Here is a 24,864-nt window from a genome sequence, read left to right as displayed (position 1 = left end):
GGTCTCGATCTTCTCGAGGCTGCACAACTAGAAAATTGCGCCTTCGCACACCACGCACAACACGCACGCAAAAGAAGAACAGCGCGCACGTACCACAAGAACTTTGAACGTAACAATTCCAAGGCTCTCTGAACGGACTCCATCCAACAAAGCGCTCGCGATGGTCATCTCCGAGAGAAACAGTGATCTCCGAAAGGTGCGAGACAACTCGCCAAACAGCAGCAACAGTAGCAAAATGCAAAAGAAGGAGGCCGCCAGCGCCTTCGCTCCCTCTTCCCTTTCCCGAGACGATATCGGGGGAAGACAGACCCAGAGAGAGGGAAGAAAAAAACCTTTTTCGGCAAGCCGGGGAACGTACCCAGCCGCAAAACAAAAAAGGACGTGTGCAGTCGGGGCATCCCTACCTCGCATTGTCATATTTTCCGAGCCTTCGGGCTTGTGTGCCTAGAGAGATTTAGCATACCAGGCTCCGTCCGCTAACGCTACGGCGGGCGGTAGCGGGGCCCGACTGGGTAAGCGCAAATTCGTTCCGGTAGGGGGGATTAGTTCCGCGAGCCAGTCTTCGCCATGCCCGCGCATTCCTCGTCATCCTACTCAACCTCAATCGGGGGTGCAGCGACCGCCGAAGAGCACGTTCCAGCTCGCGCGGCGTTCGATATACGCAATGTCGGGAAAAATACGGTTCGATATAAACGTACGAATTCCTATACGTTTACACAGAATTTTCAAGGGGATAATTTATGAGTTCGATATAGACAATAATTCGATATAGCCGTGTTCGACTGTATATATATATATATATATATATATATATATATATATATATATATATATATATATATATATATATATATATATATATATATATATATATATATATATATATATATATATAAATGCCGTTGAGCTGCACACAGCGCACATCGTGCCTTAATCACAGCACGACGCAAACTAGGGTTCTAGAACTTCTCATTTTTCAATCGCTGCAGTGTTTGTTGCTTTTCTAATTTGTTTTTTCTTTTCCTTGCTGCTTTAGCGTAGATACATCCGCACTCAGATGTTTCCCGACGTCCGCTCCAAGCGCAGGCCGACGCCGCAGTGCGATAAGAGCGTTCATCCAACGCCGTCCAGGGAAAAATATTCCGCTTATCGGCCCGCGGCTTCTTCAAGCGGAAGGAAGGAAAGAAGGAATATTATCGAAACCTCAGTCCCGGGGACCAATTTTAGGTTACACTCGCGTCGCAGTGGCTGTTTTGCTCGCCGTGTGCTCGTAGCGGAAGGGCCCTGTTCGCCATGCGGGTGCTAGGAGTGCCGCTGATGTCCGTGAGTCGGCTGTTGGAGCGACCGCTGCAGACGCTGGCCGTGTTCTTCGTCACGACGTCGTTCCTCTTCGGCGGTTTGCTGGGCAGCGTCGCGTTCGCCTACCTGTTCTTCTGCACCCGATACGACTGGCTGGCCCTGCTGTACGCGGCATGGTATGTTGTCGGGCATTCTTCTGTTTCAAGAAAATTTAGTGCCCTGGCACTCTGCGAGAAAGGACGACCGGCGAAGCTGGGCACGCGGTCCAAGGAGTGCACGAAACAATGCACGTTTGTCTGTAATGTGCGGTTCCGAACACTTTCTAGCTAATTATAGTTAGCTCGACGAAACTTGGACCGTGCAGTTTTATGTTGGGGGACAAACATAGGGCTGCCCGTTTTCCTCCCGTAAAGGCCAATGTGACGGAGAGCAGATGGCAATGGCAGAATACAGTCTTGACGACTTCACTGTGAACTAGTTTATTACGAAAAGTAGGTTGAACTCGGTGTAGTGTTGGTCACCTTAGCGGCCAGTTGTCATATGATTTATTTTGGGATAGTCAGGATAAAGCAAGAGTTACGCCATTTTTTGGAACCCTACTCCCTCCGTAAGCACTCATGTACTGAAAGCAGCCGAGAATTCAGCCCTTACAACTTTACTGTAAGCTATGACATGAAAATGAACTTAGCGTAATGATAGTCATCCTAGCGGCAATATTTGCGTATTCTTTGGATGGTGCTCTGTTGAGTATTTCGCGAGAAAAATTGAATCCTTAAAAGCGCTCCTACTGCCAACAAAGCGACCGGGCTGCTTATTTTAACTTCGCGCGTCTTCCTTTCCTCGCACGAGTCGATTCGCTGTTGGTAAGCACGCGGGCTGTCCGGTGCCGCTTGGGCTGCGTATGTAAAGTGCAGCATCACAAGTCTTTAATAAAACAGCGGGAGCGATCACCGATCCGCATGTCAGCGCGTTATCACGGTGTTCACCGGCGAAATGGGCGAGAGTACGCGCCCGCCCATAGAACTATCTGCTGGGCGGAACGTCGTCTGCTCCGCTGTTCTCCCCAGGGCAACACACCCCTGTTTTTCTTATCTTGCAAGGACATTTCCGTACGCCAGAGGCAGCGTTAGGGACAAGCTGTTATTTTTTTTTCAGATTTTTTATTTATCGCATTACATCACGCAGCGTCACACGGCCATTCGACCAAAAAGCCCGCCCTGTTCTGCTTGTATTTATCTTTTCCGTGACATCCCTCACGCTGTGCGGAGCAAGTGATCCGAAAGAAAAATCAAACGCTTATTTGATATGCGCATGCGCTTCAAATAACCACGGTTTCTCGTGAACAAAGTCGTTCAATTTCAGTGGCAGGGGGTGTACCGCTCTCAAGGCAACAGCGTAGCAGACGACACTCGTACAGCAGATAGCCCTATGCGCATGCGCGTACTCTCGCCTATTTCGCTGCTGCACACCGTGATAAGCGCTGGCAAGCAGATCGGTCGTCGCTCTCGCTATATTATTAAAAATTTGGGAGGCATTACGTGCGCTTATTTTCAAGCGGGGAGCTGAAACTTTTTTCGTGTCATTCAGTCTTTGATAGCGAGATTTCTCTTATCGCAAGTCGGAGTATCACGACCGCAAGCTGAGCAATACCTCTCCTGTGAATTTTAAGCCCTATTTAATTAACAAGCTTGCGTAACAGCGCGCTCGGGTGAACAGGCCCAAATATACAGCCTTGCGGAGACAAAACTTTTCAGCTATTCGGAGATTTCCAAGGCCCTCTCCAGGCATTTTCAAGGGTGAAGAATAGCACATGAAGCAAATATTTACTCGGAAGAGTTGAAACTAGAGCTGGTTGGTACATATCTTTGTAAGAAAGGGCCAGCGCAGCAGACTGGACGGAACGGGCAGGCGACACACTTGCAGAAGTGCTTGTTTCGTGCTCGGTTGTGCCAGTTGGGCCTGCAATTTTACGCCGTGTTTGGATTTTGAAAGCATCTCGGAACCCAGGATGTGCTAGTTAAGCTAAAAGAAACCCTCGCCCCCGCCACTCTACACTCCCCGATATCAATACTAGCGCTCTACCTCAAGGGGCTTTTTATACCGTGCCGCATGAGGCAATTCTAGGAAACCTTAACAATACCGGATGCGGGAAGAGAACATACAACATTGTAGACTTTCTTTCAGACCGCACAGCCACACTCAAAATCGGGGATATCAGCTGAGCTCTCATCACCCTCGGAAGCAGAGGTACAGTCGGGGACTTAATTTTGCAGACCACGCGAGCGCGTGGCAAAAGCCACCGATGCGCGCTCTGGAGGCCCGGCGCCTGTTGTCGAGACCGGCGCGGCGCGCATGCGCGTCCTGTTCTACTCGCAGGCACGCCGATTTTCTCGCTTCCTGCAGCGGTGCTGCAATGGTCACTCAAGCCCCTCATAGCGACGCCTTTGTAGCATTCCTTCCTTCCCTATGGCACATTTGGGGCCTAACGTGACGATTGCGAAGGCTTTGGCGCAAATGCTCCTCGCATCCTGATAAACACTTGCGCGTAATGTTTTATTTGTTTGTTTTGTGCTTTACCGTTTATAGACAATGAGACTAGCGGCTGGCGAACGGCGTCCCCGAATGAAGCGCGTACGAAGCAAGGTCTCACGGTACCGCGCTACCGACGACGAAATGCCAGCTATATGAATAGCGAACTTTTATTCACCTTGTTTGTTTTGTAATTTGGCAACTGAACATATATTCTAGCTCGCTCTCCGCTGCCCATAAAGTAGGCGATTTGCAATTTATATAAAAGAAATTATTTCGGCGTTTTTGCTGCCTACTTCATTACTTAAAAATGATAGAAATACGTACTCACATAAATTGTCCGCTCTGCCCGTCGCATTCGTAAAAATGCCACCTCGGGCTCCCATTGAATGCCGTAAAATTATTCGCTACTTTTGAGAAGCTGTTTTTCAAAGGCACATTTGCCGGCTTACTAATAGGCCAAGAGATGCTGTTAGCCGAGGAATTCATGCCTACGGGGATGAATTGCTCCAAGGCCGGAGCAATTCAAGGTCGGCTTGCATTGATTGATTATGAGGTTTTAACACGGCGATGCTACACAGCCGATAAGGCGCGCCGTAGTTGAAAGCTCCGGAATAATTTTGATTACTTGGGAATGCGTAACATGCGCCGAAATATCGAACACACTTGAGAATTTTCGCTTTTCGCCTCCACCAAAAAATGGCTACCTTGCAGATGCCCAGCGGAGCGGAAGGACAAGGTCAACAACGAAACAGGCGGACAAGCTGATGGTTTTTCAGTGGTAAACACCTGTTCATTAGTGACAAAAACATTCGGAAGGCCGTACGGAGCGATTAATATTACGGCGAAAAGTAGCGAATGGTATGGCGTTCTTCGATGGGAACCCGAGGTGCCGTTTTGAAAATGCCGACGCGCAGAACGAACAGACAATTCATATGGGTATGTCTTTCAATCATTTTTTAATTAAGGAAGTAGACATTACAAATAAAACAGAGGATTTCTTTTATAAAAATTGCAAATCGCCTACTTTATGGGCAGCGGAGAGAGAGCTGGAATATATGTTCAGTGGCAAAATTACAAAACAAACAAGGTGAATAAAGGTTTGCTATTCATATAGCTGGCATTTCGTCGTCGGTAGCGCGGTACCGTGAGACTCTGCTTCGTACGCGCTTCATTCGGGGACGCCGTTGGTAAGCCGCTAGTCTCATCGTCTATAAACTATAAAGCACAAAAGAAACAAATAAAACATTGCGCGCAAGTGTTTATCAGGACGCGAGGAGCACTTGGGCCAAAGCCCTCGCAATCGGCGTGCTTGCGAGCAAAACATGACGCGCATGCTCGCCGCGCCGGTCTCGACAACTGGCGCCGGGCGCATCGGTGGCTCTTGCCACGTGCTCGCGTGGTCTGCAAAATGAATCCCCGACTGTACATCCCAAGGCTCGGTACTCTTCCCGCCCCTATTTAACATCGCGCTCCTGGGTCTACCGGCAAGGCTGGGGAGCATTCCAGATTTAAACCACGCGCTCTACGCCGAAGATACAGCAATTTGGACTGTCGCTGACTCACTCGGTAGACTTCAAGACTGCCTGCAGCAAGCAGCCGACGCTGTAAAGCAGTACGCAAAGGAAAGGGGACAGGAGGGTTCCTCACCGAAGTCAGAACTCTTGGTGGTCCGGCGTCGTCGCACTAAAATGGCAAGGACAGCATCGAAATCAATTTAAAGGGACACACAATTAAGCCCTGCAGCTCACTCAGGGTACTTTGGCTTTTTGTGCAAACTGATGCAAAGTGGGACATAATGCTCCAGCGCCTCACCAGAATGACCCAACAAGTTGTGTATGATTCGTAGAGTCACAAATAGGCACCGGGGGATGAAAGATGATACCATCCGTCTTATCCAGGTCTTTGTTCTATCGAGGCTGACATACGCTGTGCCCTACATGACTCTAACCAAGACAGATACGAAAAAACTTAACACCCTTATCCGTAGAGCCACGAAGGAAGCCCTTGGGATCCCCGCGAGCGCGTCAGCCAATAGGCTCCTTCGCATGGATCTGCACAACATGGTAGACGAGCTCGTAGAGGGCCACCTCTCCAGCCAGAGAGCATGGCTTAAAATGACGAAAACCGGCCAAAAACTGTTGAACCGAACCGAATGGAGCTCCCCAGACGTGAAGCCGAACAAGCAGCTTCCTGAGCGGTGGCGGCATAACATCTTATCCAACCCACTGCCAGAGAACATGCACCAGGTTCACCATGCCGGTCAACGAGAAGCTAGAGCGAAAGCCTTAGACAATAAATACGGCACCCTCCCGGAAACTGACTACACGGATGCAGCCGCAATCCGTGGTAGAAGAGCAAAGACAGTGGTAGTCACCACAAAGGCAGAGCTCCTTGTCAGCGCCACCGTAATAACCGCATCGACCAAAGAAGCGGAAGAGCTAGCTGTGGCGCTGGCTTTCACGCAGACGGAAGCCACGGTGGTCGTAACAGACTCACAGGAAGCATGCAGGCGCTTCAGGTCGGGCTGGGTGGCACCAGCAACGCACCGCATGTTTTCAATCAAATTCCCCGACAGAAAAGTAAGGATTGTGTGGACGCCTGCATATGCTTCCAAGGAGGGCAACGAATTTTCACACCAAAAGGCCCAAGAACTTGCCGACCAGGCCTCTGAGGGAGAAACCTATACTTGTAACATACCACAAAATAACATAACATTACAAGCTTACTCAATGGACTTTCCCGCTACCTCACCCAAACCTCACGAAATCCCAAGAAACAACACTTAGGCTCCTACAAACCAACACCTTCCCGCATCCAATTAGAATACACCGGATATCCCCAACCCAATATCCAGCAGAATCAAATACTGCCAAGAACCTGGTACACTGACATATTATCCTAGAGTGTAGAAAAAACAAGCCCCCACCACCCCTTCCCCGCATACCAAATCCTCAAGAGCAGTGGGAGACACTGCTGTCCAGCCCCTGCCTCTCGGACCAGCTCCTGCTCACCGAGAGGGCAGTCGGTGCTAAGACAGCTCATGGATTACTGTGAAGAGGAAACCACTCCTACAAGGACACCATAAATGCTCTGACAATAAACGTTTCTCTCTCTCTCTCTCTCTCTCTCTCTCTCTCTCTCTCTCTCTCTCTCTCTCTCTCTCTCTCTCTCTCTCTCTCTCTCTCTCTCTCGTGCTCGTTTCGTCCCGTCTGCTGCGCTGTCCGTTTCAAAACAATTTACTGCTGCACTGAATACTCCCCAGAAAAAAAAAAATTGCGGAATGTCCTCGGGTGCAAGCATCTTTTCAACAAAGCGGACGTATTTTCCGCCACACAATACTGAGTGAGGGAGGTTTTCCCGAAATTTTTTCATTTTTTGAGTGCCGGTGATTGCTTGGAATACAGCCCTTGGTTGGAAGGAACGTCAGTTATCCTCTCCCAGTCCCCCCTCTGCTGCCGAAATTGAGGGGTTAATGAGGTGCGAGGGAGAGGTGGACGAAGAAAATGACTTTTCGTCGTCAAAACGCTTTATTTGTGTTCCGTAACTTTGGGCGTTTATTTTCTGTGTTCTCAGTTATTTATTTTGCCATTCGGCGTAGTGCTGCCGAGCCCAAGGACGCCGGTTAGACCGTGGCCACTGCATTGACCTCTTGACTGATGGAGGCGTAAAGCGGAAACGTTCGTGTGTCGAGATTTCGGCACACGCGTTAAAGGTGGTCAAAATTAATCCGCAGCCGGTCCTCTACTGCGCCTGGGCCTCAGTCCAGGTGTAGCGTGGGCGCGTTAAATCGTACAAATTTGTTTTTGAATTAATTTCACCGTTTTCATTTATTTCGCCATTTATTCCTCCCTTTTCCTCAACCGCCACAGCAAGGCTGCAATCACGAGGGAGCGGAACGGGCTTCATTATCACGTGCAAAGCTCTCATCTGGGCACCTCTAGTTCTCGATTTTATTCATCACCGGGTTCATGTTTTATTTCATCCCCGTTCTATTTAGAAACACGGTGAAGCATACGCCGCAGTGCTGAACATGCCGAATTTCTCGTCCGGGTGACTAGGATTGCGCCTGAAAGAGAACTGAAGTGCGGGGACGTTCCCTCGCAAAGCCTATTCGAGACACGCCTGGGGGGGAGAAAGTGGACAGGCAGCGCTTGCACGCGTTGTCCCTGATGAGCTGTGAAAGTGATAAGCCCGGAAACTGTGTTAAAATGCAACGAAGGCAAACCGAAGGGTGACAGAAAGAGAAGCAAAATGAGCGATAGGACGCGGCGCCGAGGAAAGCAGCGTCAAATGCGGGAAGTCAACGAATGACTGTTTCTACCTCGTGCGCTGCGGCGAGTGTATCGTAGTAGCGAAATGTAAGGTTTGTCGAAATCTCGTCTGGTCGGGTAAAAGATTCATAGTTGAAGAAACTGGCGATGGCCCACCAAAGGTTTTGGCTAAAAAGGCTAAAAAGACGTTTCGGCTTCCATACGGAATCCTTGTTCACTGCGCCTTCGGGAGGCCGTATAAAGCAGGTACTGAGCCGTTGTGGCAGAGGAGCTTCCGTATGGAAGCCGAAACATCTTTTTAGCCTTTTTAACTAAACCTTTCGTCGGCGATCACCAGTTTCTTCAAATAGGAGTCTATCCTAGCGTCAGCTACACTGGCCGAGGTTGATCAGTTTCGCTTGGACCTTGAAGAGCCGTGCTGCGCAAGCGCGCGGAGCATTAGATTGGATTAAATTGGAATTGGATCGGTTTGAATTGGCTTTGGATTGGATTAAATTGGATTGTGTTGTGTTAGATTGGATTGTAAATTTAATTTGGGCACGGGTGTGTACAGAATTGGGTCTGTGCATTCCAGAGGAGTGACGTCATAGCCGCGGCAGACGCACTAACGCCGGCGCGTGCCCAGCTGTGCGCCTCCGTTGCGCAGTAGCCAAGTCTGACGCTGCGCCGGAGCCGCTTGATAGCCGCTTCGCGTGGCTCCTGGAGAGCCGTGCTGCGCATGCGCGAGGAGCAGTGACTGGACTGGACTGGACTGGATTGGATTGCTGAACCTTAGCTCACGCTACGTATACCCTGGCATAGCCGAGCAAAGCCATGGCTAATTTTTATCCGCGCCCGCTTTGGTTTTAGAGAGAGAAAGGTAGAGAGAGCGCTGAAACTGGAGTGTGGCGGGAAACATCAGTGTTACATAACTAGCACCCATTCCATTGAAAATAGCTTCCGGGGAATTAAAAACTTGCCGAAGTTCCCTCCCTTTCAATTCGTCGGAATGTCTGAACTTAACCCATTCGCACACTTCAGTGGCCAAGCAGTTCAATTTAATTCATTCAATTTCCCGACGTTGAAACTGTCCCTCGAAATCAGTATAGAGTAACCTACGATTTGAACTGAGTGCTCGGAGTATAATGCGAATCGATAACTGCGAAAAATCTAAAATACTCGTCAGCACAGTCCAGGGGTAGTAGCAACTTAAAAGGACGTCTTGCAGATATATTTTCCTTTCTTAATTGATCGCGTACTATCAGATGGCTACCTTTTGCGCAGGCCCAGAAAGAGGTGTGTGGTTTAGTTGCTGCCTCCTTGCCATATCTTGTTGCAAAGGTTATAGCGCGGTATTTTGATGTCTGTTCAGGGTATCACCACACCAGCGCCGTTCGTCAGCTGCAGCTAGAAAACATATATCGTCGTACGTACCCTCATCACATCTACATGCCCTTGAAATCAATCATAATACAGTGAAGGCTCGTTAATTTGAACTTCAATAATTCCAATTTATGGATAATTCGACCTGTACGATTTGTTCCGGCCAAGCTCTCATATCAAAAGTGCGTTATGTATCAAAAGTACTATGTACCAAAAAGTCCGTTATTCGAACGCCATTGACCTCCGCCGCGAATTCGAACTGCATGCCCCCGCGCTGGCAAATTGGGGCCTGGCCCACGAACAGAGAAACGCACCTGCTACCCGCAATCGAGGCTGCACCGCCTCCGGAACAGAGAGAAAAACTGAGAATTTAAATCTGGTAAAAGCAATGTAAAACCATCAAGGCGGACGTTTGGAAGAAGTTCCTTTGTGGACTACGTCGATACAAGTTCAAGTGGTGGGGCCATCTTAAAGATGGCATGAGTTCTGAGGTTAGAAGCGTAGAACCTGCCTCTGCATTGACCCCGATGAGGGGTTGGACGAAGCACCATTGCCGCCATAGATCTGAAGTAATGACTGGATGCATGGAATGCCGCCTGTCTCTTCAAGTTTGAAGAAGAGACCTTTCGCTACATTCCCTTGTTGATCAATAGTGCTGTCTCTCGCCTTAAAGGATAAAAGGAAGGATTCAGTGGCGGACTTCTTTAAGGGTTCAATTAATGACGTGCTCTACTGCTACGCAATCTCATCGTGCAGCGTTTGTTTGTTATTTTCGTCAGTTAGAACTTTAATTAATACGAACTGAGGTGGCGTGCCCTTGCAGTTCAAATTAGTGACTTCGAACCAACCCAAAGAGTAACCCATCGCCGCTTGCCTTAGCAGCTTTGCTTTGCTTAGCCGGCAAAATAAACAAATAGGCTGAGACAATTTTTCTACGAGAACGAGGAACCTATGCGAACGAAAAGAAAATTTTTCCAGAATGAAGGGCTTTGTTATGACCTAGTTTTATTCACACGTGCGAACGCTGCGTGCACTGACACCAAGCAAATCTGATTTCACGAATAGGTTTGCCACAGCTGCAGAGGAGAGGGACGCACAGTCAGATGGAAGCGAAGCACAGCGTTGGACTGCTGAGAGCTGTAAAAGCCTCCTCATTGCTGTATTTGCGTGGAAGGGCGCCCACTGGGCTAGGAAATGGCGAAGCCGGAACTAAAAAAACGCAGTCTGCAACTTTTACACGGTCGTAATTTACCGACATATACAAGCTGGTTATTACAACAGCAGAGCATGGAGGTTCAAAAACTCACCATTACAGAAATGGAAGCTTGCTCATCGGCACTGTTTGGTGGGCGCCGTCATGCCGTCCACTCAGTTTTCTTTCTTTACTACCCGCGTTTTGAACTGCTGTGGGGCAGTCGATTGAGAGGGAAAGCGAACGGCACCGTTTTTATTCTTAGTATAGATATGTACTGAAGTTTAGCTGTCAATTCCTTCGCTTGGCAACACTGGGAACGACCACGGGCATGGCGGTAGCGCCACGGACATGGCGAGGCTTGTGCCACGGCGGCCGCACACCGGAGATGGAAAGAACACCGGCGTGCGTCGTCTGCTTCGTTTCAACCCGATTCTCTGCTGTGGTGTCGACAGATAGGTTATTAATAGCATTCACATTGGAGCGAGTTATTAGTTTGCGTTCGGTGGGGTAAAATTCGGAACATCCAACACACATCATGCATGCATGTGCTTAGCACGGACAAACCGCCATCCCGCCGAGCCCGATGTAACTAGTGATGTGCACTCACATGGTTGTCTGCATGCGTGCCCCGCCAGTGAATACAACCTATATTGTGCGCCGTTGCTGGATTCTTGAGGCCCGCACCGTTGTTGCCATTAGAATGTTAACGGTCGGCGCTGGGCTCCAGATAGCGCTGCAACTCTGTATGGTGTACCAGGGGAGCTTGCATAAATTAGCGGCAAGGGCGCGCATTGAGCTCTTGGTTACATTTTTAGAGAACGCCAAAAAGACTCGACACTTCGGTCGGGGAGAGTTTTAAGTTCTTGTGATTGAACATTCGCAGTGTAAGCTTCCGGGGAGAATCATGGCGGCTTCCGCTCGTGGTGTGGGTTCCTGAACCACAGGCCCGCTTTAATCCTCAGGACTGCTACTACAGCATATGGCCCTTGCAATGAGCACGACAGTAGTGTGTGCAACAACTGGTTTTGCGCGCTTTCGGGAGCTATAAATAAGTTACCCGCCTGCAACTTCTAATTTCTCGTCGCTTCGCTCGAAATAAATGACAAGTATCAGCCAATTGAATGCGTAGGCCTGCATGAACCTGAGAGCAGCGATAAACTACAATTGCTGTGATGTTCCAAGAACCAGAATGACTACGCAGTACAGTCGCCCAGGTCCCTCCCGAAGAACGACACAGCTGGTCTAGAAAATACCATCACGGGCAATGGGCGCTCATTGCTACTTCCGCTCTATTCCTTCAATACCCGAAGCCGTTTTATTCCGGGGGTCCTGGCAGGGGAAAATAACTCTGGAGTCATTCCAACACCGGAGTGGTAATTCTGCAACTCTTAACAGCGCTAGCCGACCGTCAAAAGCAGGCCGCCCATAGAAATTCTAATGCATTGCCCCCAAGAATATTATCACAGGTTGTCAAATGAAGGAGACAGAATTCTAGAATTGTAAAAACGTTATTTTAAATTTCATAGGTTTTCAGGAGTATGGAAAGCCTGCGCGTACCAGTGTGGCGTCCGTTAGTTGTCCAAATTAAGGCTGTACAAAAGCGGTCACATGGCCAAGTACCCCCAAGAAAAAATAAAGGCCGATTATTGAAATGTCATCTCTAACCGCATTCGATCACCCTGAAGTAGGTCTAAAAGACATTTGCTGGCACGTAGACTTTGAGAGCAAGAACACACGATTTATTTTTGAAGTTCATGTGAAAGAACTAGAGCTGGACCCTTTTAGGTATTTCAATGTTAAATCTGAGTTCTGTATCTAACTGCATGTACATTTGATTGGTTCTCCCAAAACCACTTCTTTCAATTATCCCCGGAAACTGCAGGGGGACGACACAGGTGCCTAAACTTTGCTGTACCGCTCAGCGGCCTATTTAATGCGTTCGCATTAAAATGAGTCTTTGGACATTGATATGAACGCTCAGCAAGTGCTGGAATTCCAGTGTACTGCGCTGTGTATATTAGTTTTATTTTTTTCCGCCCCTCACGCAATGCCCTTCGGAGCCTGTGAGGTATTGTGAAATGAATAAATAAATAAATAAATGTTCTTTCTGTACAGCATAACAAAGGGATACTACGACAGGATCGTCCAGAAAGGGTAATGCAGTTTGGTAAGAGTTACGTACTTACCTCTCAAAATACCATCAGAGAAGAAGAAAGTGTTGCTAGATCAGTCCTGCAGGCCATTTCGCTCTAGGTGCGAATTCTCCAGCGTTTAGATTTAGCATGATCGTCGCTTAAGAACGCTGCTGCTTTGTTACGGTTTTGTAGAGATTGTACTAAAATTACCAGGACACTTGCGCACTGCCTATGCTTCGGATTCAGAAAGCAGTAATGCCGGGTTACCGAATGGGTCCTCTCAGCGTCCCATTTTTTGCGTCTTTTTTCTTGTTTGGCCCTGTATTACATAATGAATATACGCGGTTGCATCGCCAGGCAAATGGAACATAAAAGGGAACGCTCTTGATTGCTCCCTTAATCGCAACCACTGTGTCCGCCTGCTTAAAATACTCGCGTAGGCCTGGAAGCATGTCCCTGACGCGCATTTCTTGGCCTAAAGCCGCAAGGCATTAACTAGGCCGATTTTTAATTAGCTAGACCAGAGCCTGACTTATAAACCTTTTGCTAGACTTGCTGAACTGTGACGGTTTTGGGGATGTGAGCTTAGATCGTGGTGTGGAGGCCTCTGAATCGAAATTTACGTAGATCCAAGTTTACCGAAATACCTTTTTAACTCAATTGAACGTTGTCTACAAGTTTACTTAGCCGTGAGCTAAGTGGGGTGAGCTAATTGCATTTGTTCACTTTAGTCTAAGTTTGTTAGTTTGTCGCTTTAGTTAGTTGTTAATTGTTCGCTTTAGTCTAAGTATTTCTTGACTAGTTTTTATTCGGCGAGCCGTCCGCTAATGCGTGCCATTCGGCGGACAGTTTCTCTCCTGCCTCTGTCCCAGGGGTGCAAAATATTCAGCCTATGGAGGTACCTACTGCTTTCGCATTAATAATATACTTGAAATTGCATTCGCTCCGAAGGTACACTCGGGCTGTGATGCCCATAGATCCGGGTACCCCGCTCAATCTGGTGACCCGAGTGAGGACAGCCAGTCGTTGTCAAGGGATCCCGGACTATATGCCTTTCACCGGGCGAGGTTCATACATCAGCCTCCGCTCTCTCTCTCTCTCTCTCTCTCTCTCTCTCTCTCTCTCTCTCTCTCTCTCTCTCTCTCTCTCTCTCTCTCTCTCTCTCTCTCTCTCTCTCTCTTTCTCTTTCTCTTTCTCTTTCTCTTCTCTCTCTCTCTCTCTCTCTACGGCGAGGCGGACTTAGAGCCCCCGACTTCCTTCAATGTGCGCTTAGATCACGTATGCTCCAGGCCGTTTTGGAATTTAGTTGCCATCAAAGAGCGGCGAAGTTACGGCTGAGGAAGAGGAGTCTGCAGGACCAGCGGGCTTCTCCTGCGGTCTTTGCCTCGTCCTCTGCGGTAACTGCGCTGTTTTCTACCTGACCGATGAGCCAGCACGCCAAAAGTTTCTTGCCAAGTTTGGGCTTTATGGCAGGACGCCCATCGCGATATCTTGTCAACTAAGTGGTAATCTTTCGCAGCAAGCTGAAAATACGGTTGTGACATAGTGGAGTCCATGATTTGCTTTACGTGAACAGGTGCGTCTACGACTGGAACACACCCAAACTCGGAGGACGTCCTAGCCGCTGGGTCCGTGGTTGGTGGCTGTGGAAGTACGCGCGGGACTACTTCCCGGCCCGGTTGATCAAAACAGCTGACCTCGATCCTTTCAAGAACTACATCTTGGGATACCACCCTCACGGCATCATGTGCTTGGGTGCCTTCTCCAACTTCGTGCCCACAACCAACTACGGGAGCGTCCTGTCCCCAAGGATACGCCTCTGTGCCCTGTCGCTGAACCTGAACTTCAGGTTTCCCTTTCACAGGGACTTCCTGCTCTCGTACGGTAGGTGAAACAGTTCATTTATTTTAAATGTTGTGTTTGTAGGATGCGTCTTGTATAATTTGGGTGGATATGCAAACATCGGTATCTCTGTAGGAAAGCTTTTTCGTGCACGCTAGCCTTACACGCTCGTCAAAAATATATTGTAAGCATTGTATTCTTTGTTTTGTCACTGGTATACAGGTTAGAGTTAGGGGATTGTGTTGAATTCCACGGAAGGGCTTATTCTTTAAAGTCAACCCGTTACTCAGTACACCAGGTTTCTTCTAATGTAATTTGATCATACAACATACGTTGCAAGCAGCAGATACACATACGTGTACATATTCGATGCTAGTGACGCTGGTCAAGTTGCTGTGAAAGCATTAGAGCTAACGTTAGCAAATCGCTCTAAGAAAGGTTTGATCTTCAATTGAAATTTTCATCTGTGAGCTTGGCAACCTTGGCTTCCAGAGGACAAGTTAGACGAAAGCGTTACACGGGCAAACAGTTCATACGTCGGGCAAGTCATGGCAATTTTACAAAAACTTGGCTTTTACTAGGATCAAGTTTCCTTTACAGAGATTACCTCCTCACAGAGGTCTGTGATATGATGTCGGCGCTTGCGTTGCAGGCATGTGCTCGGCAGACAGAGAGAGCCTCCAGTACATCCTCACAAAGCAGGGGACGGGCCATGCCGTCCTTATAGCAGTTGGAGGAGCCCAGGAATCTCTGGACGCCCACAGAAACAGCCCCGTCATCACCCTCACCCTCATGAAGAGGAAAGGTTTCGTCCGGAATGCCATCATTTGCGGGTGAGGGAGCCACGCCGCCAGCACCAGTGGGCCATGACGGGCTACAACCTTTACTCTAACTGCAAGGTTGATTGCTTGAATGAACAAACCAGTGGAACAAATGGTGCACAGCGAGGACAAACAGATAACACAAGGAGAGTTACTGGAGGTTAGCAATCTTCTCCCAATAGGCTCTGACTTACACGTTTGTGCAGGACTGCTGTCGTGCTCTTACGGAGTGTTTGAGATTTCGAACGTCAAACCCGAACTTTGAGTAGTCAATCAGATGGGGAAAAATATAGAAACTCGCACATCTCAACTGTCAGTGTGAAACATTCCATTCAGGGGTTTATCCACGTATACGTATACGTATACCTTTGTACTGAAAAACCTTGTGTCTGATGCATTTAATTACAGGACAATAGTTGCCAATAAAAAGACCCATTGAACACTACAGATGAGGCGTGCGCTCCTATATGGAGCACATCATGTCTCGCCTTTCGGACGGGCGTACAGGTTTCTGGGGTCAGTCGCCTAAAAGTGCTAACGCTTAACTTAAGAAGGCGTATGTGCAGAAAAAGACCCATAACAAAATATTTATGTTTAGAACGCTTTGAACGGTTTCTAAGGCGGTTTTTATACCGAAGACCATTTTAAAAGGTTCAAAGAACAGAAATTTTCAAGCACGTAGCAGCTTTTTCCCAGCGGGCAATATGTAGGACGGAACCGCCGCTGTGGCTCAGGGGCTAAAGCGTTATACTACTTAGCCCAAGGATGCGGGTTCGATTCCCGTCCGCGAAGGCTGCTGTTCTGGTGTAGGCGGAAAGCAAAAGCGCCCGTGGATTCGAGATTTTGGCCCACGTTAATCCTTAAAATTAATCCTGAAAATTAATCCTGAGCCCTCCGCTAATGTGCGCCTCATCAACTGCAGTTTCGGCGCGCTAAACCCCACAATGATTACCAATACGCAGCACTTATGGTGGTATGAAGCCATGACTGATATTCAGATTTGGTTAAGGTATGTAGAAAATTAAATCTCACGAGGACACTACTAAAATGTTCTGCCGTATTCATTTTTATTTCGGTCGACTTTTTGGCGTTATGTCGAAATGGCAGATTGTACGAATGTAAAATATCATGTCTAATTGACTTCGGCTTTAAGTTTCGAGGCAGTGTGCAGTTCAGAGAAACAACTTTAATGAGGCGAGACTCGAAAGGGGCCGAGCTGTGCATCTTGGCCAGCTCCTCTACTCGGGGAATTGAGACGAGAAAACGAAATGAAATGTTATTGGGATGGGAAGGCGTATGAACAGAGCCCGCGAGTCCGAATAACGGAAGACTGGTTGTAAAGGTGTACGTCCCCATCCAGGACTGTTACACCAGGCTGTTGTTCAGAAAAAAAAAAAAAAACACACCAGAATCTTTCGCCATAAAAATAACCGGTTAGTTTTGCGAATGCATAGTTTTGTTTTTTTTGCGCCGGCGCTGTACCTTTGTTATGAGGGGGACCGGTCTCTGACTCGCGCAGACATTTCGGCGCATCGGTGTATGCATCTGGTAATGAGCCGACAATTATCTGTTCAGTAAGAAGGTGATGGTTTAGTGACAAATAAACCTGCTATGCGGCTAATTTAAGGGACCATTATGTAACGACGCACACATGTTACTGCGCATCATTTTAGGGCCTTGACACAACATTCGCGGTTGCCCTAAATGGACTATTTATTTCACTGTTTGTCTCTTCTAGAGCTGACTTGGTTCCCGTCTTCTCGTTCGGAGAAACCGACATCTTCCACCAGCTCAAGAACCCGCCAGGATCATGGCTGCGTTGGCTGCAAGAAAAGCTAAAGAGCTTAGCTGGCTTCGCTCCTCCGGTCTTTTATGGCCGAGGTGTTTTTCCATACATCTGGGGATATATACCGCTCAGGCAGAAAATCGTCACGGTTGGTACGTATCAGCAGTGCTCTATACAACACTTTGCTCGTATGAAGCAAACATTCTAAAACACGACTGTGGGTTTTGCAGCAACAAATGATGCATGCTTGCAGAGTAGATGTGGTTGCAAGTGTAATGCAGATATAAGCCTAAGTACTTAAAACATGCGTACTCTTTGTGTAAACAAGCATTTCCACGTCTATTATTTAGGCCGTACTATATTCAGCATCAGCAATTAAACTTTCTGCCGGTACTTCCGGTACGCGCCTCATAAATATTCACGATCTGGAAGGCATACAAGCCCAGGCTCTACGAACTTGCCTTGGCCTACCACGGTGCACGTCAGCAGGTGCAGCCATTGCTGCGGAATGTGATCACCTTTTGTCCACTTACGGGACAACTGATACACTCAGGGCCCGTATTGGATACTTAACAAGACTGCCTGATCATCACCTTGCGAATATCCATCTAAACGCCTCGATGCATCTTTCACAAAGGTTGTAGCTGCCCACATCACTAGCATGCTATCCAACTATACGCCTGCGATGAGGCCTCTGCTACCACTTCGGTGAACAACGGAGCCTCGGGCGTGCATTAATATTCCAGGCTATGCGGAGGAGCGAGATTTTCCAGCGCTAGCACTACAGCAGCGAGCTCTCATTTATCCACACGAGAGATAGTGTCCGCGCCCATAATTACACCCATGGCTCTATAACATCTAGTTCTGCCGGTGCAGTGGTTATGCTACAAATTTCGACGTCCACAGTATTTAGGATAGCCCATACCAGCACTTCCATGGCTGAACTAACGGCCATCCGTTGTGCCCTTCGCACCATTAAGCAAACCTCATGCCGAAGATGGGAGATCTGCGACTCAAAGCCTGCGCCTCAGTCGCTCTAGTCAACTGTGTCCTGTGCCGTGCCACGGCCGCTCGACGGAAACAAGGTCCTTGTTTCCATCGAGCGACCGTGGCCGTGCACCGCAAGAACACCTGCTGGCCGAGATGAATATTATACGACCGTGCTGCCCAACCTGGTCATGACATTGCCTTCCAGTGGCTTCCAAGTCACTGCGGCACTGTCGGCAACGAAAGTTTCGGATGCTGCCGCCCGCGTGGTACTCCAAAAACGGAAACCATATCCATTCCGTTATCACGGGCGGACGCAGTTAGCACTCTCCGCAAACTACTCCAGTTGGATATCGTGATCCCAGGGGATCACGATATCCAACTGTAGTACCCAAGAGTTCACGAGTGCTTGCATAAATGCCATGGAACCGCATTTTCAGTGTCATTTTTCATTAGGCCTCCCACGGTCTGATGTAATCGTTCATTGTCGTATATAACTGGGAGTCACCTTTACAAATGATTACTTCAATAAGAACGGAATGGTGGACAGTCAGGCGTGTGAAGTCGGTGACACACCGGATACCATACGTCATGTTCTATGCGACTGTCCGCGTTCCTCATCGGAAAGAAGGCAGCTGTCCTCAACTTTACGGAAGCTAGACTGTCGGCGGCCGTTCTCTGAGGAGAAAATCCTGGGCCACTGGCCTTCTCTGTTATATACGCACAAGGCGATAAAAGCTGTCGTGTGCTTACTAAAAACAGTGACCTTCTACAGAAGACTAGCGTAACACTATGCTCTATGAACTCACTGGACGTCATCGTCTATAGTACCGTAACTATAGCGTAGCAATGCTAGATGCACCTCCTTTCGCTCTGTCCTCACCTTCCCAATTCCTTTTTCTGTTTTTATTTTTTCAATTGTTCCGCTTTCCCACGTGTAGAATAGCAAACTAGGCCATAGCCTGGTTGTCCTTCCTGCCTTCACTTTACCTTTGTCCCTTCCTTCCTAAAGTTCCGCCATTCCTATTGTTCTTCTAGGACGCTCGCAAAGCAGCATCAGAAATTAACCATTAAAATATGAACTAACGTACCAAAATCCATCAAGTATTCTCAATGTTTTGCGTTCTTAAAAAATGGCATCCATTGTGCTTACACGACTAAAATGAAACTAAATGTTGCGATTGTGCCAGTAAAGCGTGCTCACTCGCAAACCACACGCAAGCAGAAAAACTGCAAGAGAAAAAAGTTTCACTTAGAGTCCAGAGTTTAGCCTTGACAATATTGTATAAACGTGTATAAACGCGCCAGTTACGAGCCACCCAGTTACAAGGCGTGCGGTTACAAGCCACCCAGAGTAGAGTTGAAAACTCGAAACAAAATTACCAGCCCTTCCTAAAAAACCTCGAAATATATCTCCTAACGTGAAAGTTGGGAAGGGGCGAAGCATGCAGCGTACAAATGTAGCTTGGCGCCTTGGCGTTTTTGCCCACGGAGATGAAACCGTTGGGGCAGAGGTATGCAGCCTTGCTGTAAAGGCTCGTGTCTTCGAGACACGAAGCGTTCTAGAGCGAGGCGTTGGAAAACGAGTGTCCCGGTGTGTTCTTTTAGTGCGCGTTACGTTCTAGCGCGAGGCGTTGGAAAACAAGTGACCCGGTGTTTTAGTACTATGGCTGCATGAAACGACGACGACAGGAGACACCGACATCCCGAGCCCTTAAAGGGACACTGAAGTGAATTTGTCAAGCTCCCGTTTCTGCTTGCACTGTGTAGACTGGCTCAAATTAGCACACTTTTCATCGTTTATCCGGTTGACAAATCGGTAATTATTTTACAAAGCGCGAAAGAAAAACTACCATGCGCGGTTTGCGGCGGCCGCACAAACTAAGCTGTGACGTTGTGAGGAGGGGGCGCCGTGATTGGACGATGCCCAAGGTTAGCAATCAAACAAGTTTCGGTTTCGGTTTCGGTCTGTAAAACATGTTTGACATTCGATGGCGTTGTTGGATGGGCATTCTCAATATCCCAGTTATCGTAGTACCGCGCTTCTGCCATGTTGTCGGCTGTAAAATGCATAAGATAAGCCTCCCAGGACGGCTTCGAATCGTAGCATTCACTGAGGCCTACGCAGTGCATGAACGCCCTCCTCGTCCCCGCAGACGCTCAAATGCATGCGCTTTTCCCCCATATTTGGAGCTTGCCTCGCCCATGCCTGTATCGTAAAAAGCGTGTTCGCACCAGGCCAAGCGTCTGTTGATTCTGGCCTGTGCCCACTGCCCGCAAGCAGTCGGTGCTTATGGCAACAGCACGCCAACGAGAACTCGCTAGCGCGCCAGTGCCAGCCTGCGCGAGTTCTGTGGACTAGTTCGTGGAGCAATGAACGTTGCGGCCCAAAAAAAGGTGAACTCAGTATAGAAAACATCGGCGGAAAACGAAAAAGTTAACTCATAAAAAAAAAAAGCATGTACCCGCGGCGATTCGAACTTGTGACTGGCAAAACACTTGCAGTGACATACCTAGCGCACCAGACGAGTAGGCTACAGGGGGCCGATGGCGGCAATGGAAAATATCAGGTATATAATGTATAACCAGTTTACACTTTTATTTAGTTTTAGTATTTCAAGCAGCTTAGGTGACTATTTGTTGTATTGCGCTCGTGCAGTAAGCGTCCCCCGAGTTCCACAATAGCTCACGTCTAGCAATTGCATTTCGTAGACGGGAAAGCGTTCGTAGATGCGTAGTCGTGCTCCTGACCGCTGTGCTTGTTCGCCCAGCGCAAAAAAGTGCTTCCCGCACCCTAGGTTTACGCTGTACGGTAAAAATATCAGTTGATTTTATTTCCTTAGTACCTATATTGACTTCGCTCACTCTTCTCCTCCCTTCAAGAGGCCTTATATTTTCCTACTGGCGTACCAATCAGCGAAGCGTCGCATGCGCGCTTGTGCAGCGCTTGTGTGAAGCGACCTCGACTTGGAGCTAGATACAGTGTACAAACTAACAAAGTAAGGAAAGGCGCATTCTTCCATTCCCAAACGTGTTGTGGCTTCGTTTCAACTGATCGAACGAATTGCGACGACCCGTCGGCGGCCGGCGGACTAAACGGTGGGCCGACTGACTCGGTCGCGGAAGGTCGGCGAGCCGTGCAGTAGCGCAGCCAATTGTCGGCTCCTCTCCTGCTGACGTCACACGAAAACGCCACAGAAAATGGGCGAGCGTAAAGAGAGGACAGCATTTTCGAATTGATTTTTCTACTAAATAAATTCGCGTAAACGCGCAGAGTGGTCGAAACAGGGCCCAGGGACTCCGGACTACAGTTTGCGCTCGTAATCCCGCATTGTTTACAAATGACTTCAGTGTCCCTTTAAGGGGCCTGGCCCCTAGAAGATACAATTATCCTTAATTTATTGCCGACACGCCCTAAGCGCTGAATATATTATATTCTTAATCTTCAAACACCTGGAACGTACGTAGCCTAGTTATGTCATCATGCCTAAACAGCTAGAGTGGCGTCCGAGCTTCCCGCATTACTATCGGATGCCTTCCTTGACTAACTTTTGTTGTTGGCAAGCTCCTCAGTTGTACATGCCCTTTGATAGTTGCTCGTGGACACATAGCATAAGTCGGCAGGCCAACGCACGAGTGCACTCCCACAACCCCCCTCTCCACTCACGAGTGATTGGCGAGTGAGCCTCGCCATCGTTTTGGACTGGCGAGTGCGAGCGCCACTGGCAGTGAGCCCCGCTCACCACTCGCGAGTGCGAGCGCACTGAACCCTTGCGAGTGGTTAGCCCCACTCACTACTCACGAGTGGCGAATGCACTCGCGTTACTCGCGCGATCTGCGGGGCTTACCGCGATGAACGCCACTACTCGCTGTTGGCTTTCCGTCGCACGAGCCACTCGCTGTGATGTTTGTTCATGGCGCGATTGCGCTTAGCTTCAGGAGTATGCCGTCGCTGCACTTCTGGTACGAGGCACCGTGAAGTTAACCCCCTGTGGTGGCGTGTTGATTTAGGAATACCAAGACTTCTGACGCCGTAATTCAGTGATACTTTTCCATGTCACGACTCATTGAGGGACTGCTGCGCACACTCGCGTGCGAGTGGTGACGATGAGTGGTGAGTGCGATTGAGCACGAGTGGTGAGGTCAAGTGGCGAATGTGAGCAGCGCGAGTCAGTGAGTGGTGAGCGAGATTGAGTTCGAGGGGCGACGGCGAGAGGTGAGCGTTAGCGCGAGTGAGTGCGAGCGCTGAGGGCGACATGTGAGTGCGAGTGCGTGAAGAAAAATATTTTTTGGGTGAGTGGCGTTTAGTTTTGCCGAGGTATGACACAGTATATTAGTTTTAAATACAAAAACTGGACAGGGCAGATTTCCCAGTTTTCATGCATAGAAACGAAATACCAGCGCAATTTGTAAGTCTAAGGATTGGGGTTTGTCCCGCTATTATCATAAATGACCCCTCCCGCATGTTAAAGAAGCTATTGTTTTGCGTGAGGCTAATAGGACATTCTTGTTTTGGTTTTGTGTTCACTGCCACATTGTGCGTTGTTACTAATTGTTCTGAATCCTCTTTTGTTAACATCAGCCCGAGTGGGTACTTGGACGGCTTTAAATTTGTATGTGCAGTGTTTTTTTCTCGGAAAGTATTCTTTCTATCCACATTCATGAAGCCGTGTTGCTACAATGTGGCAGCTGTAGAAAAACTGGGCTTTCCAAATTTCCTTACTTCGGCCCAACATTATTGCGAAGTGTAGTTCCTGTTACTTTTGCTACGTAATAAGCATATCTGTTACAGCTATGTTCTCGAATATCTCATGTGTAGAACAAAATTGCGGTTCATGGTTTTGCAACAAATAAGAGACAAGTTTAAGATCTCCTCTCTCCGACTTTCTGAAGAGGTAGTTTATGCCACCCATCACTGCATCCATAACTTATTCCAGTTTACTTCCCCATTTTCATGCCAATTCAAATCCCGCTCTTACACATCTGTGGTTTTAGTGCTCCGTGCCCGAACTGCATTAGGTGTCAGCACTCGGACCCTTCAATTGCTATTTCCCCAATAGCTGTCGACGGCGATACTCCCAAGCATCTGGTTTCTTTAGTCACGAGAGTTTGGTTTCACAACTTGTTTCTGGCGTGTCGTTGCGGTCACATCGTTCTCGGTTTAGTGATTTGCCTCACTGACGTAATTTTTGCGTGTTGACCACGTTCTTAGCTGTTGTGTCGATATGTTTTTTAACACGAAAGTGTTTTATTCCGGGATACACCATGATTTCACTGACGTCATATCCGTCACGGAAATGACGCCAGTACAACGAAGCGGTGGGCCTGTCAAGGGTGCAACCCTGTAGACGGGGTCTTCTTGCGGGGAAGCAACGTTTAGTACTAAAGAGTACGTTATAATTAGGGTTAGTTTTAGGTTTTTATATTGTAACACGAAAGTTTTATGCCGGGATACAGCAAGGTTTCACTGACGTCATATCCGTCACTGAAATGACGCCCGTACACTTTTGGCGAAGCGACCCGCCAGCAGGACGTCGCTCGCCAAGCACACCCACAAGACAGCCGCCGACCCGCAAATCATGCTCAGCTGCAGATTTTGCTCCGTTTCACTTTAGTGTTTTACCGATTCCTATAACAGAGGAATCAACCAGTTTTTGTTTTCTACTTTCAGTGGGCAAACCTATCCCCGTTGAAAGGAACGAAAGCCCGACAGAAGAGGAAGTGGACAGACTGCACGCACAATACGTCGAGGCCTTGAAGGAGCTATTTGAAGACCACAAGTATCAATGCGGCTACGAGGAACGGACTCTCAGTATAGTGTGAACAACTTGAGGAATGCGGCGCGCTCGACAGCCATCTCGAACGCCAGAGACAAGGACATTGCGCAGTGCCGGTGCCCTACAGAACGCCCAAATAATATTTATCTGCTGTATCTACGTTTCTGTACGCCGTTCAGAAGAAAAAAAACTTGTAGCTCTATTTCAGTTACCTACGTACCCCTGCAAATATTCGTTTTGAAGGTTGTGTTCATCTGCGGATAATTACAGTAATTTCGCCCCCGTATTCAGATGGTGAGTGTTTTTTTTTTCAACTCTGAGGACGAGAGGGGCTTGCGCGACAAGGTAGAGAGCGACCGTGCGGTTGGAAAATTTCATGGTGGCTGCAAAGATGAAGTGGCGCTAAACCTTGCCGATCACAACACTTATGGTTAAAAGATTCTATATAGATAATATTGGAAGATGATGATGTATTTAGCACATACATTCTTTTCATAATTTCATAAGTTGACACGTTGACTGCTTGGAGCATAGTCTTCCCGCCATCACATCCTACAAATGTGAAGATAAAAACCTTCGAGGGCGTTTAAATACTTAATATCGGTTGTCAACGCGAAGTCTTTAATTCTCCAATGTAACGCCACTGGATGCTTTTGTAGGTTTCCCCCTGCGAGCATCCTTCGCTCGTTAGGCTGCGTTGTTCCTCTTCCTTACTTGTCTGCTGCGCGCACGTGCGGACTGGCCGAGAGCGCAGTGGCCTGTCGCCGCGCCAGAGGCTGAACTGTTTCCCAGGGGTTGCCAAACCAATTGAGGCCGTGCTGGAGTTTTAACAGGTTACGAGGCTCACTGAGTGAACC

General features: G+C 48.3%; 1 protein-coding gene across 1 annotated transcript; it reads left to right on the top strand.

Annotated features, from left to right (window-relative positions):
* The first annotated feature begins 1,135 nt into the window (after positions 1–1,135).
* LOC144150199 (2-acylglycerol O-acyltransferase 2-like) lies at positions 1,136–24,448 on the top strand. Its single transcript, XM_077682048.1, has 5 exons — positions 1,136–1,475; positions 14,371–14,678; positions 15,289–15,469; positions 17,196–17,395; positions 23,902–24,448. Exons 1-5 carry the CDS (start codon positions 1,294–1,296, stop codon positions 24,051–24,053), a joined length of 1,023 nt encoding a protein of 340 aa, XP_077538174.1. The 5' UTR covers positions 1,136–1,293; the 3' UTR covers positions 24,054–24,448.
* Positions 24,449–24,864: the final 416 nt, after the last annotated feature.

This window comes from Haemaphysalis longicornis, unplaced genomic scaffold (assembly GCF_048455015.1).
Source record: "Haemaphysalis longicornis isolate Haplotype H1 unplaced genomic scaffold, Haemaphysalis longicornis Haplotype H1 scaffold_8, whole genome shotgun sequence".
NCBI classification, from domain to species: domain Eukaryota; kingdom Metazoa; phylum Arthropoda; class Arachnida; order Ixodida; family Ixodidae; genus Haemaphysalis; species Haemaphysalis longicornis.
Note: the sequence above shows the minus strand (reverse complement) of the source record. Positions and strands in the feature narration are given on the sequence as shown.

Excerpts from the sequence above, each read along its gene's own strand:
- LOC144150199 (XM_077682048.1), top strand. The coding sequence starts at position 1,294 with ATGCGGGTGCTAGGAGTGCCGCTGATGTCCGTGAGTCGGCTGTTGGAG. Across the intron at positions 14,679-15,288 it reads GGACTTCCTGCTCTCGTACG|GCATGTGCTCGGCAGACAGA; the intron begins GTAGGTGAAACA and ends CTTGCGTTGCAG. Across the intron at positions 17,396-23,901 it reads GCAGAAAATCGTCACGGTTG|TGGGCAAACCTATCCCCGTT; the intron begins GTACGTATCAGC and ends TTCTACTTTCAG.